This window comes from Geotrypetes seraphini, chromosome 4, assembly GCF_902459505.1.
Source record: "Geotrypetes seraphini chromosome 4, aGeoSer1.1, whole genome shotgun sequence".
NCBI lineage: Eukaryota > Metazoa > Chordata > Amphibia > Gymnophiona > Dermophiidae > Geotrypetes > Geotrypetes seraphini.
Genome location: NC_047087.1, coordinates 310,636,638 through 310,649,916, shown reverse-complemented (window position 1 = coordinate 310,649,916; position 13,279 = coordinate 310,636,638). Strand labels below are relative to the sequence as shown.

General features: G+C 43.8%; 1 protein-coding gene across 2 annotated transcripts in view; it reads left to right on the top strand.

The window, feature by feature from the left end:
* DCLRE1A (DNA cross-link repair 1A) overlaps positions 1 to 13,279 on the top strand; it is a 60,067-nt gene that overhangs the window by 10,474 nt on the left and 36,314 nt on the right. For both annotated transcript variants that reach the window (XR_004539164.1, XM_033941352.1), the window contains exons 4-5: positions 1,621 to 3,117; positions 9,442 to 9,575. Coding sequence is in view for 1 of the 2 variants with exons in the window: in XM_033941352.1 (XP_033797243.1) it covers positions 1,621 to 3,117; positions 9,442 to 9,575 (1,631 nt within the window). In the remaining variant the exon portion in view is untranslated. The remainder of the gene's footprint in view (positions 1 to 1,620; positions 3,118 to 9,441; positions 9,576 to 13,279) is intronic.

Below are 13,279 nucleotides of genomic sequence, written 5' to 3'. Positions count from 1 at the left end.
TTTACTCTTTGGGCTCTTGCCAGGTACTTGTGACCTAGGTTGGCCACTTTAGGAAATAGAATACTAAGCCTGAAGAACCTTCGATATGACCCAGTATGGCAATTCTTATATTACCTTACCTTTTCCTGAATTACTGATGAAGGTGACTTAAAATCAGTGGTAAAACTATAAAGCATATCTGTTATCCAAGAGATCATTGCTCAAGTGTATTCAGATGGAATTCCCTGTCTGGATATATATTACCTGGTTATACTGTATTTCCCCCAAAATAAGCCCTAGCATGATTTTCGGGGTAGGTCTTAATGCAAGCCCTACTCCAAAAATAAGCCCTAATCCCTGAATTTGCTGGCAGCAGCGCTTCCCTGCCCCCACTGACTCTTCCATCTCTCCCTCCCGTCTAAACCCCGCCAATACTCTGACCGTGAGACCTCCTACCTCCCTCCACAGAGCAGCGTTGGCAGCACTCTAAACAGGCTGGTTCGTGGCTTTCTCCCACTGGGGTATTCCCTCTGCCGCATTACTGATGATGTTATAATCACACGGCGCACGGGAGGAAGGATAGAAAGATGCTGCAGAGGGAAGGCACAAGGGGATGGGTGAGAGGGGGAGGAAAGATAATGGTTACTGTGGATGGGCAGACTGGATGGGCCATTTGGCCTTTATCTGCTGTCATGTTTCTATGCTGCACATGTTTAAAATGCATCCTCTTCAAAGATGCTTCTGAAAGCTGATTCCTTCCTCTGATTCCACTGATCAATTTGAACTCTGATCTCTCCCCTTCCCCCTTTTGTTTTCGCCTTCTTTGTATGCTTTTCTTTTAAATATTGTAGTTCTTCCCACTCTCCTCTTGTTCTATCGAATGTTATGTCTGTATTGTTTTTAATTAGACTCTTGATAGTTTCCCCCCATATTTTATTGTAAAATACTTAGAATTTATAATTGGCGTTTTATCAAATTTTAATAAACTTGGGGAGAGAAAGGAAAGAGGAAGAATTGAGGTGGAGGAGAGACAGGGAGAGATGATCATCGTACATGAAAAAAATAAGACCTAGTGTGTTTTTTGGGCCCAAAATTAATATAAGATACTGTCTTATTTTTGAGGAAACACGGTATCTATATGGCTTTTTGGTTTAAAGCAGGGGTGTCCAACCTGCGGCCCGAGGGCCGCATATGGCCCAGTGAAGTATTTTGTGCGGCCCCGGTCAAGGGCGATGCAGTGTTTTCCTATGCTGCCCCTAGGTGTTTACCGTCTTGCCGGCTCCCTCCTCTGTCTTGCTGCAGCGTTTGCACATTTGTGCAGCCCCAGAAACATTTTTTTCGACCAATGCGGCCCAAGGAAGCCAAAAGGTTGGACACCCCTGGTTTAAAGGATGATATTCTGGCTGTAACATTTTCCCTGCTGCCTGACACAGCACATATTTAATAAGTTTGAAACATTCCTCAGACTTTTGGCCATGTAGAATGCTTTTATTTCTATGGCAAATTGTAACCTGTTTTACTCTATATTACGTATGTTAGTCTGTAACCCATTCTGAGCTCATTGGGGAGAATGGGATAGAAAATGAAATAAATAAACCATGTTGTTCATTAATACGCTTGTCACAAATGTTTGTGTTTCAGAATGCCCCGATGGTCTGCACTGCACTTCCACTATCCCGTCACATTACAAGCGGTACACTCATTTCTTGCTTGCCAGGAGCAGATCAGGAGATCAGTGGGCTGGGTCTGAAATGTATAGTCCTGATAAGAAGTCTTTCAGTTCAGACGCTGCTAAATCGGAATACTTCACTGCCTTCAAAGATGAAACAACAGGGAATCTGAACCAGACTTTAAGCTCCCCAAAAGGTCCAACGAGGATTCATTGGCAAGGCAAGAATCTGAAACAGAGCACTCTGCAGTTTACACAGTCAGTAGATACCAAAGAACATTTTGATCTTTCACAGACTCAGGGCATCAAAATTGGTGGGAAAGCGTTAGAACGGTTCTGTGAATCAATACCAATTCTAGATGAGAGCTCCAGCAGCTCAGAAATCTCTTTCTCACCCCTCTGTAGTGATGACGATGAAATTAGTGAGGGTGGGAAACTGAGGCGGTCAAGGAAGAGGCTGTTTTCCGTAGGAAAGTCTGAAGAGGAGCAAAGTGAAACTGAAGGGGACCGCTGTACTGTGGTAAGCAAACTGAATGAGTTGCAAAAGGGGCGGGGCCATGGGTGCCTCAGTCCTGGAGGGGGTCATTTCACACCACTCGAAAAGGACCTGGGCAACTCCAACATGTTGTCTGAGCAGCTTTTTCGGAATGATGCCCGTAGCCCATCAGGCAGCTCAGCATATGCCACCAAACTGCCAGAACATCACCCAGCAGCAGAGCTACCCTTCCATGTAGATCCTCAGAAAATTAAGGAAGAACCTGATTGGCCAGAATTCAGTTCACCTGTTTCTGGGACAAGTTGGTCTAATTCAAAAGACCCAGGTGCTTCTGATTGCTTATCTCCAACCTGGGTTAGTAGCAACATGGTGCTTTCTGTGAAAGCTGAGGATGAAAAAGATACAATTTTCTATTCACTTCAAAATGATGTGTCAGAGAAGCAAAAGATTAGCAAAGATGGTTTTAATAGAAGTCTGAGTGGAACTGGTGGAAAACTGTTTGAAGGTATCTTACCTTCAACCTTTAATACCTCACTGTCTCATTCTACAGAAAAAGTAAAGCCGCCTTTCTTTCAGAGTACATCAGTTAATAGCCAGGATGTACCCTTGAAAAGATTATCATCCACTCCTGGACCAAATGTAAGTGTCAAACGCATTTCCACCAAAGGCCTTAAGCAAATGGATATCGGTGTTTTCTTTGGCCTGAAACCCAAAGTGAAGGAAGAAAAAGAGGAGACAAATCTTGTCTTGCCAAAGCAAGTCACAAGTTCAGTGGCTGCCCCAAACGCAAAGGGGCCTAGGCAGAAAAAGAGAAAAGCAGAGGGATCGGTGGGGGGTCCTGAAACAGCTACAGGAACTTGGGATATAAGTGGAGTCCCTGGTGGACAGCGTGGATGGAAAAAGAGATTCAGAAAATCCTCTGCCATAGAGGGAAGAGAGAAGAAGCAATGCCCCTTCTATAAGAAAATAGCAGGTGAGCTTGGAGGCTAATTTTCTACCCACTATGGCTTTGTTTTATTAACTTTCTTATTTTTACTTAGATGGAAATGGCCATTGAATATATATTTATGAATCACTACTGTGTCTCAGGCTGCAATGATAAGATATCTCCTTAAATTCCTACCCCAAGAACGTGTATCTTTGGGTTCAAAGTCCTTTAATGCCTCAGATAAAAAAAAACAAGTAATGATAACCTTCAGCTTTTTACCAGGAGGTATGTAACTCCAAAGTAGAAAATGACATGGGGACAAATTTTTCCCCATCTCCGCGAGTTTTGTCCCTGTCCCGTTCCTGTAAGCTCTGCCTTAATTGCACAAGACTCAAACACTTATGATTTTAAAGTGTTTGAAGCTTGTACAGACAAGGACCGGAGCTTAGGCATTGGTGGAATGAGGCATTATGACATCACAATCTGAGCTCTAGAATGTTGCTACTTAGGATTTTAAAGTGCTTGAGGCTCGTGCAGATGAGCACGGAGCTTAGGCATTGGTGGAATGAGGCATTATGACATCACAGTCTGAGCTCTAGAATGTTGCTACTTAGGATTTTAAAGTGCTTGAGGCTCGTGCAGATGAGCACGGAGCTTAGGCATTGGTGGAATGAGGCATTATGACATCACAGTCTGAGCTCTAGAATGTTGCTACTTAGGATTTTAAAGTGTTTGAGGCTTGTGCAGATGAGGACGGAGCTTAGGCATTGGTGGAATGAGGCATTATGACATCACAATCTGAGCTCTAGAATGTTGCTACTTAGGATTTTAAAGTGCTTGAGGCTCGTGCAGATGAGCACGGAGCTTAGGCATTGGTGGAATGAGGCATTATGACATCACAGTCTGAGCTCTAGAATGTTGCTACTTAGGATTTTAAAGTGCTTGAGGCTCGTGCAGATGAGCACGGAGCTTAGGCATTGGTGGAATGAGGCATTATGACATCACAGTCTGAGCTCTAGAATGTTGCTACTTAGGATTTTAAAGTGTTTGAGGCTTGTGCAGATGAGGACGGAGCTTAGGCATTGGTGGAATGAGGCATTATGACATCACAATCTGAGCTCTAGAATGTTGCTACTTAGGATTTTAAAGTGCTTGAGGCTCGTGCAGATGAGCACGGAGCTTAGGCATTGGTGGAATGAGGCATTATGACATCACAGTCTGAGCTCTAGAATGTTGCTACTTAGGATTTTAAAGTGCTTGAGGCTCGTGCAGATGAGCACGGAGCTTAGGCATTGGTGGAATGAGGCATTATGACATCACAGTCTGAGCTCTAGAATGTTGCTACTTAGGATTTTAAAGTGTTTGAGGCTTGTGCAGATGAGGACGGAGCTTAGGCATTGGTGGAATGAGGCATTATGACATCACAATCTGAGCTCTAGAATGTTGCTACTTAGGATTTTAAAGTGCTTGAGGTTTGTGCAGATGAGGACGGAGCTTAGGCATTGGTGGAATGAGGCATTATGACATCACAATCTGAGCTCTAGAATGTTGCTACTTAGGATTTTAAAGTGTTTGGGGCTTGTGCAGATGAGGATGGAGCTTAGGCATTGGTGGAATGAGGCATTATGACATCACAATCTGAGCTCTAGAATGTTGCTACTTAGGATTTTAAAGTGTTTGGGGCTTGTGCAGATGAGGACGGAGCTTAGGCATTGGTGGAATGAGGCATTATGACATCACAATCTGAGCTCTAGAATGTTGCTACTTAGGATTTTAAAGTGTTTGGGGCTTGTGCAGATGAGGATGGAGCTTAGGCATTGGTGGAATGAGGCATTATGACATCACAATCTGAGCTCTAGAATGTTGCTACTTAGGATTTTAAAGTGTTTGGGGCTTGTGCAGATGAGGATGGAGCTTAGGCATTGGTGGAATGAGGCATTATGACATCACAATCTGAGCTCTAGAATGCTGCTACTTAGGATTTTAAAGTGTTTGGGGCTTGTGCAGATGAGGATGGAGCTTGCAGGAATGGGGCAGGAACAGGAAAAGAACTCGCCGGGATGGGAAAATGAGGTCCCGCAGGGACAGGGAAAAATTTGTCCCTGTGGTATTCTCTACACCAGGGGTGTCCAATGTCGGTCCTCGAGGGCCGCAGTCCAGTCGGATTTTCAGGATTTCCCCAATGAATATGCATTGAAAGCAGTGCATGCACATAGATCTCATGCATATTCATTGGGGAAATCCTGAAAACCCGACTGGATTGCGGCCCTCGAGGACTGACATTGGACACCCCTGCTCTACACCAAAGCTGGGACTTGAGCCTTACTGTGACACTCAATGTCTTTAGGAAACACCTGAGCCAGCCCTGGTTTTACATGCACCACAAGAAAGGACCTCCTGTTCCAGTATCTGAATAAAATACAGTATATGCAGAGGTTCATACATGCACTAGGAGTAAGAGCAGGACCAATGCAACCTTTACTTGCAGACATGGAGGTATAGAGAAATCATGCTGCGAGATCTGTCCAGCTTAATTTGTCAAATGAGATGCTGATGCTTCAGACAATATTCTACCCATCTTATTTCATTCAACCAATTTGTTAATTGCTTCTCAGCTCCATATTACAACTCATTAATACTGTCTAGAACAAAGGTTCTCAACCCAGTCTTCTGGGCACAACTAGCTAGTCAAGTTGTCACGATATCGTCCATGAATATGCATGAGAGAGATTTGCATACAATGGAGGTAGTGCATGCAAATGTATCTTATGCATATTCATTGTGGCTATCCTGGAACCTGAGTGGCTAAGTGTGGCCCGAGGACTGGGTTGAGTAGCCCTGGTGTAGAAACATGATAGATTACCAGTTAGTAAGCTGACTGGGGTGAAATTTAAGGCAATGGCTCTCAACCCAGGCCTCAGGTACACCCAGCCAGGTTTTCAGAATATCAGCAACAAATATGCATGAGACACATTTGCATACACTTCCTCCTTGGTATGCAAATATCTTATGCATATTCATCATGGTTATCCTGAAAGCTTAACTAGCTGAATGTGCCCCAAAGACTGGGCTTATCTATGTTGTTGAAAATGGACCTTGATCTGATAAGAGTGAGGTTATTTTTAATCTTGTTAACATGTGAAAAGCTTTCCAAGTTGATTCATAGGCATGGTTTATTGTCCCTTGTTTATATCTGTGCTTATCAGAATTTGAAAGAATGTTTGCAAATTTATTTTTGAGGATTCACTTTATATGTGTAGATTGTAAAACAGTTGCACCACCCTCTCCTTTTGCTATATTGACATTAGTATCCTCCTGGCTGAATACCAGGATAAGGACACAGGAGATACTGGGAAGGAGAAATGAGGCTAAGCAATATGACCCACTTAGATCTTCACAGGTTTGGCCAAGAACTTAAGTCTCTGAAATCTAAGATGAAGGGAATCCATATTTAAAAAGTCTTCCTATGCCCTTAAAATGTCTTGTTTAGAGAGCTTAGTAGTTAAGTGTAGTGTGCCTCTCTTTAGATATTTTTCCACTCGTGCTCAGAATTAAATGCATGATTAACCGGCATCTCAAGATTAAATCCACATTAATTGGCTCCATCTTCAAATGACACACATTAGATGAGGTCTACTTGGATTTCAGCAAATCCTTTGATATGGTTCATCACAGGAGGCTCATGCATAAGCTACGTGGAGTTAGGACACAAAGGCCCAGATGCAGTAAAAAAAAGTCGCTCAAGCCGAGTGGGTCGCTGTGGGCCGATTCATTGTCTGATTTTAAAACAGCAATCAATTTTTTTCCAATGACTGCATGCAAATTAGTTTTGCAGAGGTCTGCCATAATCTCACCCCACCAGTCATTGGAAAACCGACTTTGACGCATGTACAGAGCTGGCAGGGGGGACCCCCCCCCCCCCAAAGCAGCATCCTGCTGCTCAGCTGTTTGGGGCAAGAAGACTTTTTTTTTTCTTTCCTTTTTTTAATGAGCACAGGTATTATGCATGTGTTATACATGCTCAATACCTATCCCCCTTAAAAAATAATTGTGGGAAGGGTGGGTAGGAAGGAAATTTATGTATTTAAGATAATTGAAAGAAATTAAAGTGATCTGTATAAATTTAAATGATGTAATATTGTGTACTTGATGTAAGATGAAAAATGAATAAAAACTTTGGAAAAAAAAATAATTGCGCTGGCCTCCCTGATGCCCCCCTCAACAACAAAAACAGCTCCCGATTAAAAGAAGAGGTAGGAAGGATGCCCATTCCCTCCTGCCTTGGCCACCTCACCCTCCCCACCCTACACATCCCACTTCCAACCCTCGCCCCCCAGACACACACGCACATCTCTCCCATGAAGATCCTCAGCAGGAGGGGAGCAGCAGGGGAGGGGCTTTAGGCACCTTAGCCAATCAGGGCCTTAGGCTCATCCCAGTGTATCCCAGGATGCACCAGGAAGGGGCCTAAGACCTTGACTGGCACAGGCGCCTGTGGAGCAATCTAATAAAACTCATACAAGAATAATAAAACCTGGTCCTTACATAATGGTTGATCCTACAACACCATCAAATGATACTTCATTTCTCTTCAGTCATGGGGAAAAATAGATTTCAATGGATAGACACCAGACAATGCAAAATGCCTCACTATGGACTAAAATCAACACTGAAGCGCTTCAATCTGAAGAAACCCTTCAAATGCTTATATTCAGTTTAAGACTCCCTTATAATTACACTGTAATCCCCCGCTTTGGGGGACTTATCACAAAAAGAAAAATAAAACGGGTAGTGGGACTCCCCCCTCCCAAGATGGCACTATGTAATTCTGTAACCAATCATGTACTCTTCTGCAATTGTTATACCATCTTCTGTACCAATAAAATACTCATCAATTCTCCTATACAAACTTGCATAGTGGCTTTTTATCAAATCCTCAGATTTGTACCAATCCACATATGTAATTCATATGTTTTGCCAAAAATTTCACAAACTGCCCCCCCCCCTTTCCACTGGAACTTTTAAAGAATTGGATGGGAGCCCCTCCAACACAAGCCCCCAAAACCCTGACCTCTGTCCTGACACCCCACATACACCAAAACAAAACCCTGGTGGTCTAGTGGGCCCTACACACTTAAACTAGGGATAAGGGTCGGCTATAAACCACTATTCAAATTACTACACAACCCCATATGGACCAAAGGTACACCCACTGCAACACTACAAGGCCTTTCACACACACTCATACAGCACAGGTACCAGGAGGCCAAACCCAACAATAAAAGTTGAAAAAGAAGTGGAGAAAAAGCCTCAGTTCAGCTTCATTTGGCAAAAAACTCCACTTCTCCAAACACTCCTGCATCCACACAAAAACTGTAAGGCAAAAAACACTAAAGTGCCCTGCAGAGAAAATGTCCAATAGCACCCGGGGTACACAACCCCAAACGTGAAACTGTGGATGAGGGGCACAAAAGCACAACATGCAAAGAGGCCCATGAAAAGAAAAACCACTTAGCTGCTGCCATTCTCCAGGCACTTCAAAATTCACGAACCTGGGCAAAGCAGCTAGGGAACCCAACTGGGAACCTCCCATTTCGCATTGTCGTGCTGCGTCAGGGGTATCAAAATTCACAGCTTCATAAGCATATAGTCGGACACATCAGTGCTCCCCTGGTTCACCCTTCACTTCAAAATCCACTTCTGGTTTAGTGGGCCCCCAGCTCCAATCTCCCCCCTCCCCCACACACACCCCCATATCTTAAATCAAAGACCAGCAGGAAGGATGCCCACTCCCTCCTGCCTCTAGGCCCGTCTCTTCAAAATGACAGGCCCTTCACCCTCCCGATGCATCCTAATACCATTGTTGAGCTGGCAGGGGAAGCCTCAAAGAGCTGAGTGGCCGGGGAAGCCCAGAAGCCGCCATTCGGCTGCTTTGGGGAGTCCTGCCAGAGCTGATTGGCAGGCAGGACAGCAGCAAAAAAAAAAATTTGATAGGAGCAATAGGGAGGAGCTTTGCCTAGCAATTGCTCTCCTGAGAAGGTGCCAGGCACAGTGGCTCCCCCTTTTTGTGGTGCTGTTCCACACAAATAGCATGCATATAATTGCATGCTATTTGTGCAGAGCATCATCCATTGGGGAAAAATCATTCCTGCCACAGTAATTTTTACTGTGGCTTTGGAGCGTTGTGAATCAGGGCCTACTGTATGTTGTAAAATTTTAAATTGTCTTGGATATCTCTTTCCCATTTAGGTTTTTAATTTTTTTTTTTTTTTTTTGCTTACAGAACTCTTCTTGTATTTGTTTTTAGGATTGTACAAACTCGGATAACAACTTGATTAGCAGTATTCAGCTCTTGACTCTGTCTTGCAGGAACTGACTTTGTAGTTGATGCCTTTCAGTATGGCGAAATAGAAGGCTGCACTGCTTATTTCCTCACCCATTTTCATAGTGATCATTATGGAGGACTGACGAAGAAATTCCGTTTCCCAATCTATTGTAGTAAGGTAAGCTCTTGCTTACAGAGAACAGGGGATGGTTGGGGAGGCGGTGGGACAGAATAAAAGGGTACAAATGTGGAAATGGCAGCTCTGCATCCTTTGTAAGCTATCGGTGATGCTTTTAATCCAGTCTCTGTGTCTTTCTCTGTCTCTGTCTGTCTCTCTGTGTGTCTCTCTGTGTCTTTTTCTCTCTTTCTCTTTTTCTTTCTCTCTCTTTCTCTTTTTCTTTCTCTTTCTCTCTTTCTTTCTTTCTCTCCATATGTATGGAGTACAGATGTTCACATTTTGGAACCTGGAATATGATGGCAGATAAGGATCATAGGATTTATCCAGCTTGCACAAACTACTTCCATAACAGGAATAGAAAATCATTAGATCAGAAATTTATTCTAGGCACATTTGCCAAAGATATAAATGCACTCTTAGGACCTTTTTTCCTCTAGCACTAGTTTTAGTGACAATCCACTCGTACCAAGGAGCAGACTGTGTTCTTATGGCGCTGTTTCAGTTTCTTCTTTATCTTTCACCCCCTCAGCTGTATTTCAGGAAAACCTACTTATCTGTGGAAGTATTACAGCTACAGCCACGTCTTCCTTTCTGCTTATGCGTTTGCGCTGCACTTTTGTGCGTTTGAAGGCTCGTGTCTTACATGCAACCAAGGGGATTGAGTGATATTATCAACTAAAAATTTGTTTGGTTTGAGGAGAACAGGGCTTCCATGCAAATTGTAATCAGCACATATATTGCAAGCATTAAATTCAGCAGTGCAAAGGCAACCCTGAAGTCGAACACAGGTCCCCACAGTGCTGACCTGAGCTCCTCCTCCAGGTCGTATTAGAGTGGGAAGGGGTGCTTTTTAATTTAAATCACAGAAATGAAGAGGGCAAAATGAGCCAAGATGTCTTAGCTTATAATAGCAATTATGCCGAGAGATACATCAGCCAAGGGGTCAGAATGCCTCCGAAGTACCGACATGGCGTGAAAAAATTGATATCACTAGCTCAGTGTGCCCAGTTTTTCCTGCCTTGCTGCCAAAGTTATTGCTCCTTATCCCAGATCAGCTTTTATTACCGGCTTCTTTCATATTCTTCCCTTCTGGGCCGATGAACATCAGAATCCCCATCAATTCACACCCCTCCCCCCCTGTCCTTAAATTACTGCTTATTCGGTCTGCTCCCTTGGGCATATCCATTGTGTCTGGCAGGACTTGAGGAAAGAAAATTAAATTTTGCCTTTTCCTTGTAACCTGTCAGCAGTATTGTTCGCACAGGTATTGAACAGAACCAGTTTCCCCAAGACATTTTTATCTTCAGAGTGAATCCCATTTCAGATTTGCACCTAATTTCAGGATGTTGGATTTAATTACTTGCTTTTCTAATCCCATGCTCAAGGAGCATTACAGTTTAGGTTTGTGACCTGAAGGATTTATTGTTGAAATTGGTATGTGAAGCAATTAAGGGTATAGGGCTAGATTCGCTAAGGGCACGGATCGAATCCGATCCTTGAGGGATCCAATCTGTGTCCGGGGGGGCTGATTCACAAATCGCCGTCATGCAAATGAGGGCGATCAGAATCATGCCCCAAACAGACTGAATCGGATCACTGAATAGTGATCCTTGAGCATGCGCAGACCGTTTGTGCTCAGCAGAGCAGGAAATTTATTTTTCTTCCCAAGCCCGTGGTTTTAACCGCGGGTTAAAACCATGGGCTTGCACTGCGGGGAAGGATGGGAGAGTCAGGAGAAAATTGGGGTGAGAGCAAGAGATTGGGGTGAGAGCAAGAGATTGAGACGGGAGCAAGAAGCAGGAGATCGGGGCAGGCAGGAGGAGTTTGGGGCAGAGAGCAGGGTGGCCAAAGGCAGGGCAGTCAGAAAGGACCTGAGCGACTGGTCCTCAGCAGTCGCATGTTTGTAATTGGCCAGCCCAATTGGTGTTGCAGGGTTTTTGTTTGTGAATCGTTGCCCGCCATCATTTGAATGCCGTTCCCCCTCATTTGCATGCCCGGATCGGAGGATGATCAGGACACAGGTTAGTGAATCGGGTTAGAGGGAAATCGGGTCGCAAAGGGGTCGCAAACCGATCGGTTTGCTTAGTGAATCTAAAAAGTGATAATGGGAGAGGTTTAATTGCAACCTCAGTTTTCATGATTCGCAGCATACTGCTTTAGCTACTAGGACATTCCTTCATTCCTAGCTGTTGTCTGTCCCTCAGCCAGTTTCCTACAGTGTCTCAAGGGTAAATTTTGCAGCAGATTCAGTAATATGCAGTACAATTTCTTTGGTCCCAGCACAGATCCTTGGGGTACCCTGCTATTCATGTTCACACACATTCCCTATACCCCCTCTAATCCCCTAATTCACACTCACTTTCATTCCACACAACCTTTGATCCCCTCATTAATTTACCCTATGCTCTTTCCAGTACTCCTTGAGCCCTAACCTGAGATTAAAGCATACAAAACTGGTTCCCTTGTCTGCAGAAGGCCCACTCTTGAAATATGGTCAGGCTGGTTCCCCTCTCATCTTGAAACCCTAACTTGCCCCTAGGAATCCAGAAGGGGCAACATGAGCAGTTGTGATCTCCTGCTATTGTGGCTGCCTATACAAATATGTCACCAGCTGACCCTTAAACATAGTAATATAGTATATGACGGCAGATAAAGACCCAAATGGTCCATTCAGTCTGCCCAACCTGATTCAATTTAAATTTTTTTCTTCTTAGCTATTTCTGGGCAAGAATCCAAAGCTCTACCCGATACTGTGCTTGAGTTCTAACTGCCGAAATCTCCGTCAAAACCTACTCCAGCCCATCTACATCCTCCCAGCCATTGAAGCCCTCTCTAGCCCATCCTCCCCCAAACAGCCATATATAGACACAGACCGTGCAAGTCTGCCCAGTACCGGCCTTAGTTTAATATTTAATATTATTTTCTGATTCGAGATCCTCTGTGTTCATCCTACGCTTCTTTGAACTCAGTCACAGTTTTCCTCTCCACCACCTGTCTCGGGAGCACATTCCAGGCATCCACCACCCTCTCCGTAAAGTAGAATTTCCTAACATTGCTCTTGAATCTACCACTCCTCAACCTCAAATTATGTCCTGGTTTTACCATTTTCTTTTCTCTGGAAAAGATTTTGTTCTATGTTAATACCCTTCAAGTATTTGAATGTCTGAATCGTATCTCCCCTGTCCCTCCTTTCCTCTAGAGTATACATATTCAGGGCTTCCAGTCTCTCCTCATACGGGTATACATATTCAGGGCCTAATGGTCATCTTGTGATACCACTGTTAGGGATCCACATTTCCAGATAAAGGTGCATTGCTTTTTTCCAAGTGGTTTCAAATCTCACAAGTTGGCTGGCCATCACAGTGTTAACATAGCTATTCCATGTAGTGCCAGCATTTGGGAGCATGTGGCATGCTAGCTAAATGGTCCATTTGCCAGGGATTACTGATATGTACCATGTACCATGTGTTTTTCATGTGTTCTAACACCATCCTCACCCAAACACGAATGAGACAGAATTGCATACAAATAGTAGACTGGACAGTGATAGTTTTGGCTCATTTCTAAATCTTTATAAACCTATTTTCGCATGTGATGGCTGTCTTAAAAGCACTTCAGCCTTGTCGAAGTAACATTTCAACAGGGATCACCCTTACGCTTTTGTATGGTTAGGTGTAATTTGTGGTTTTCCTTTTGTGAGGGCT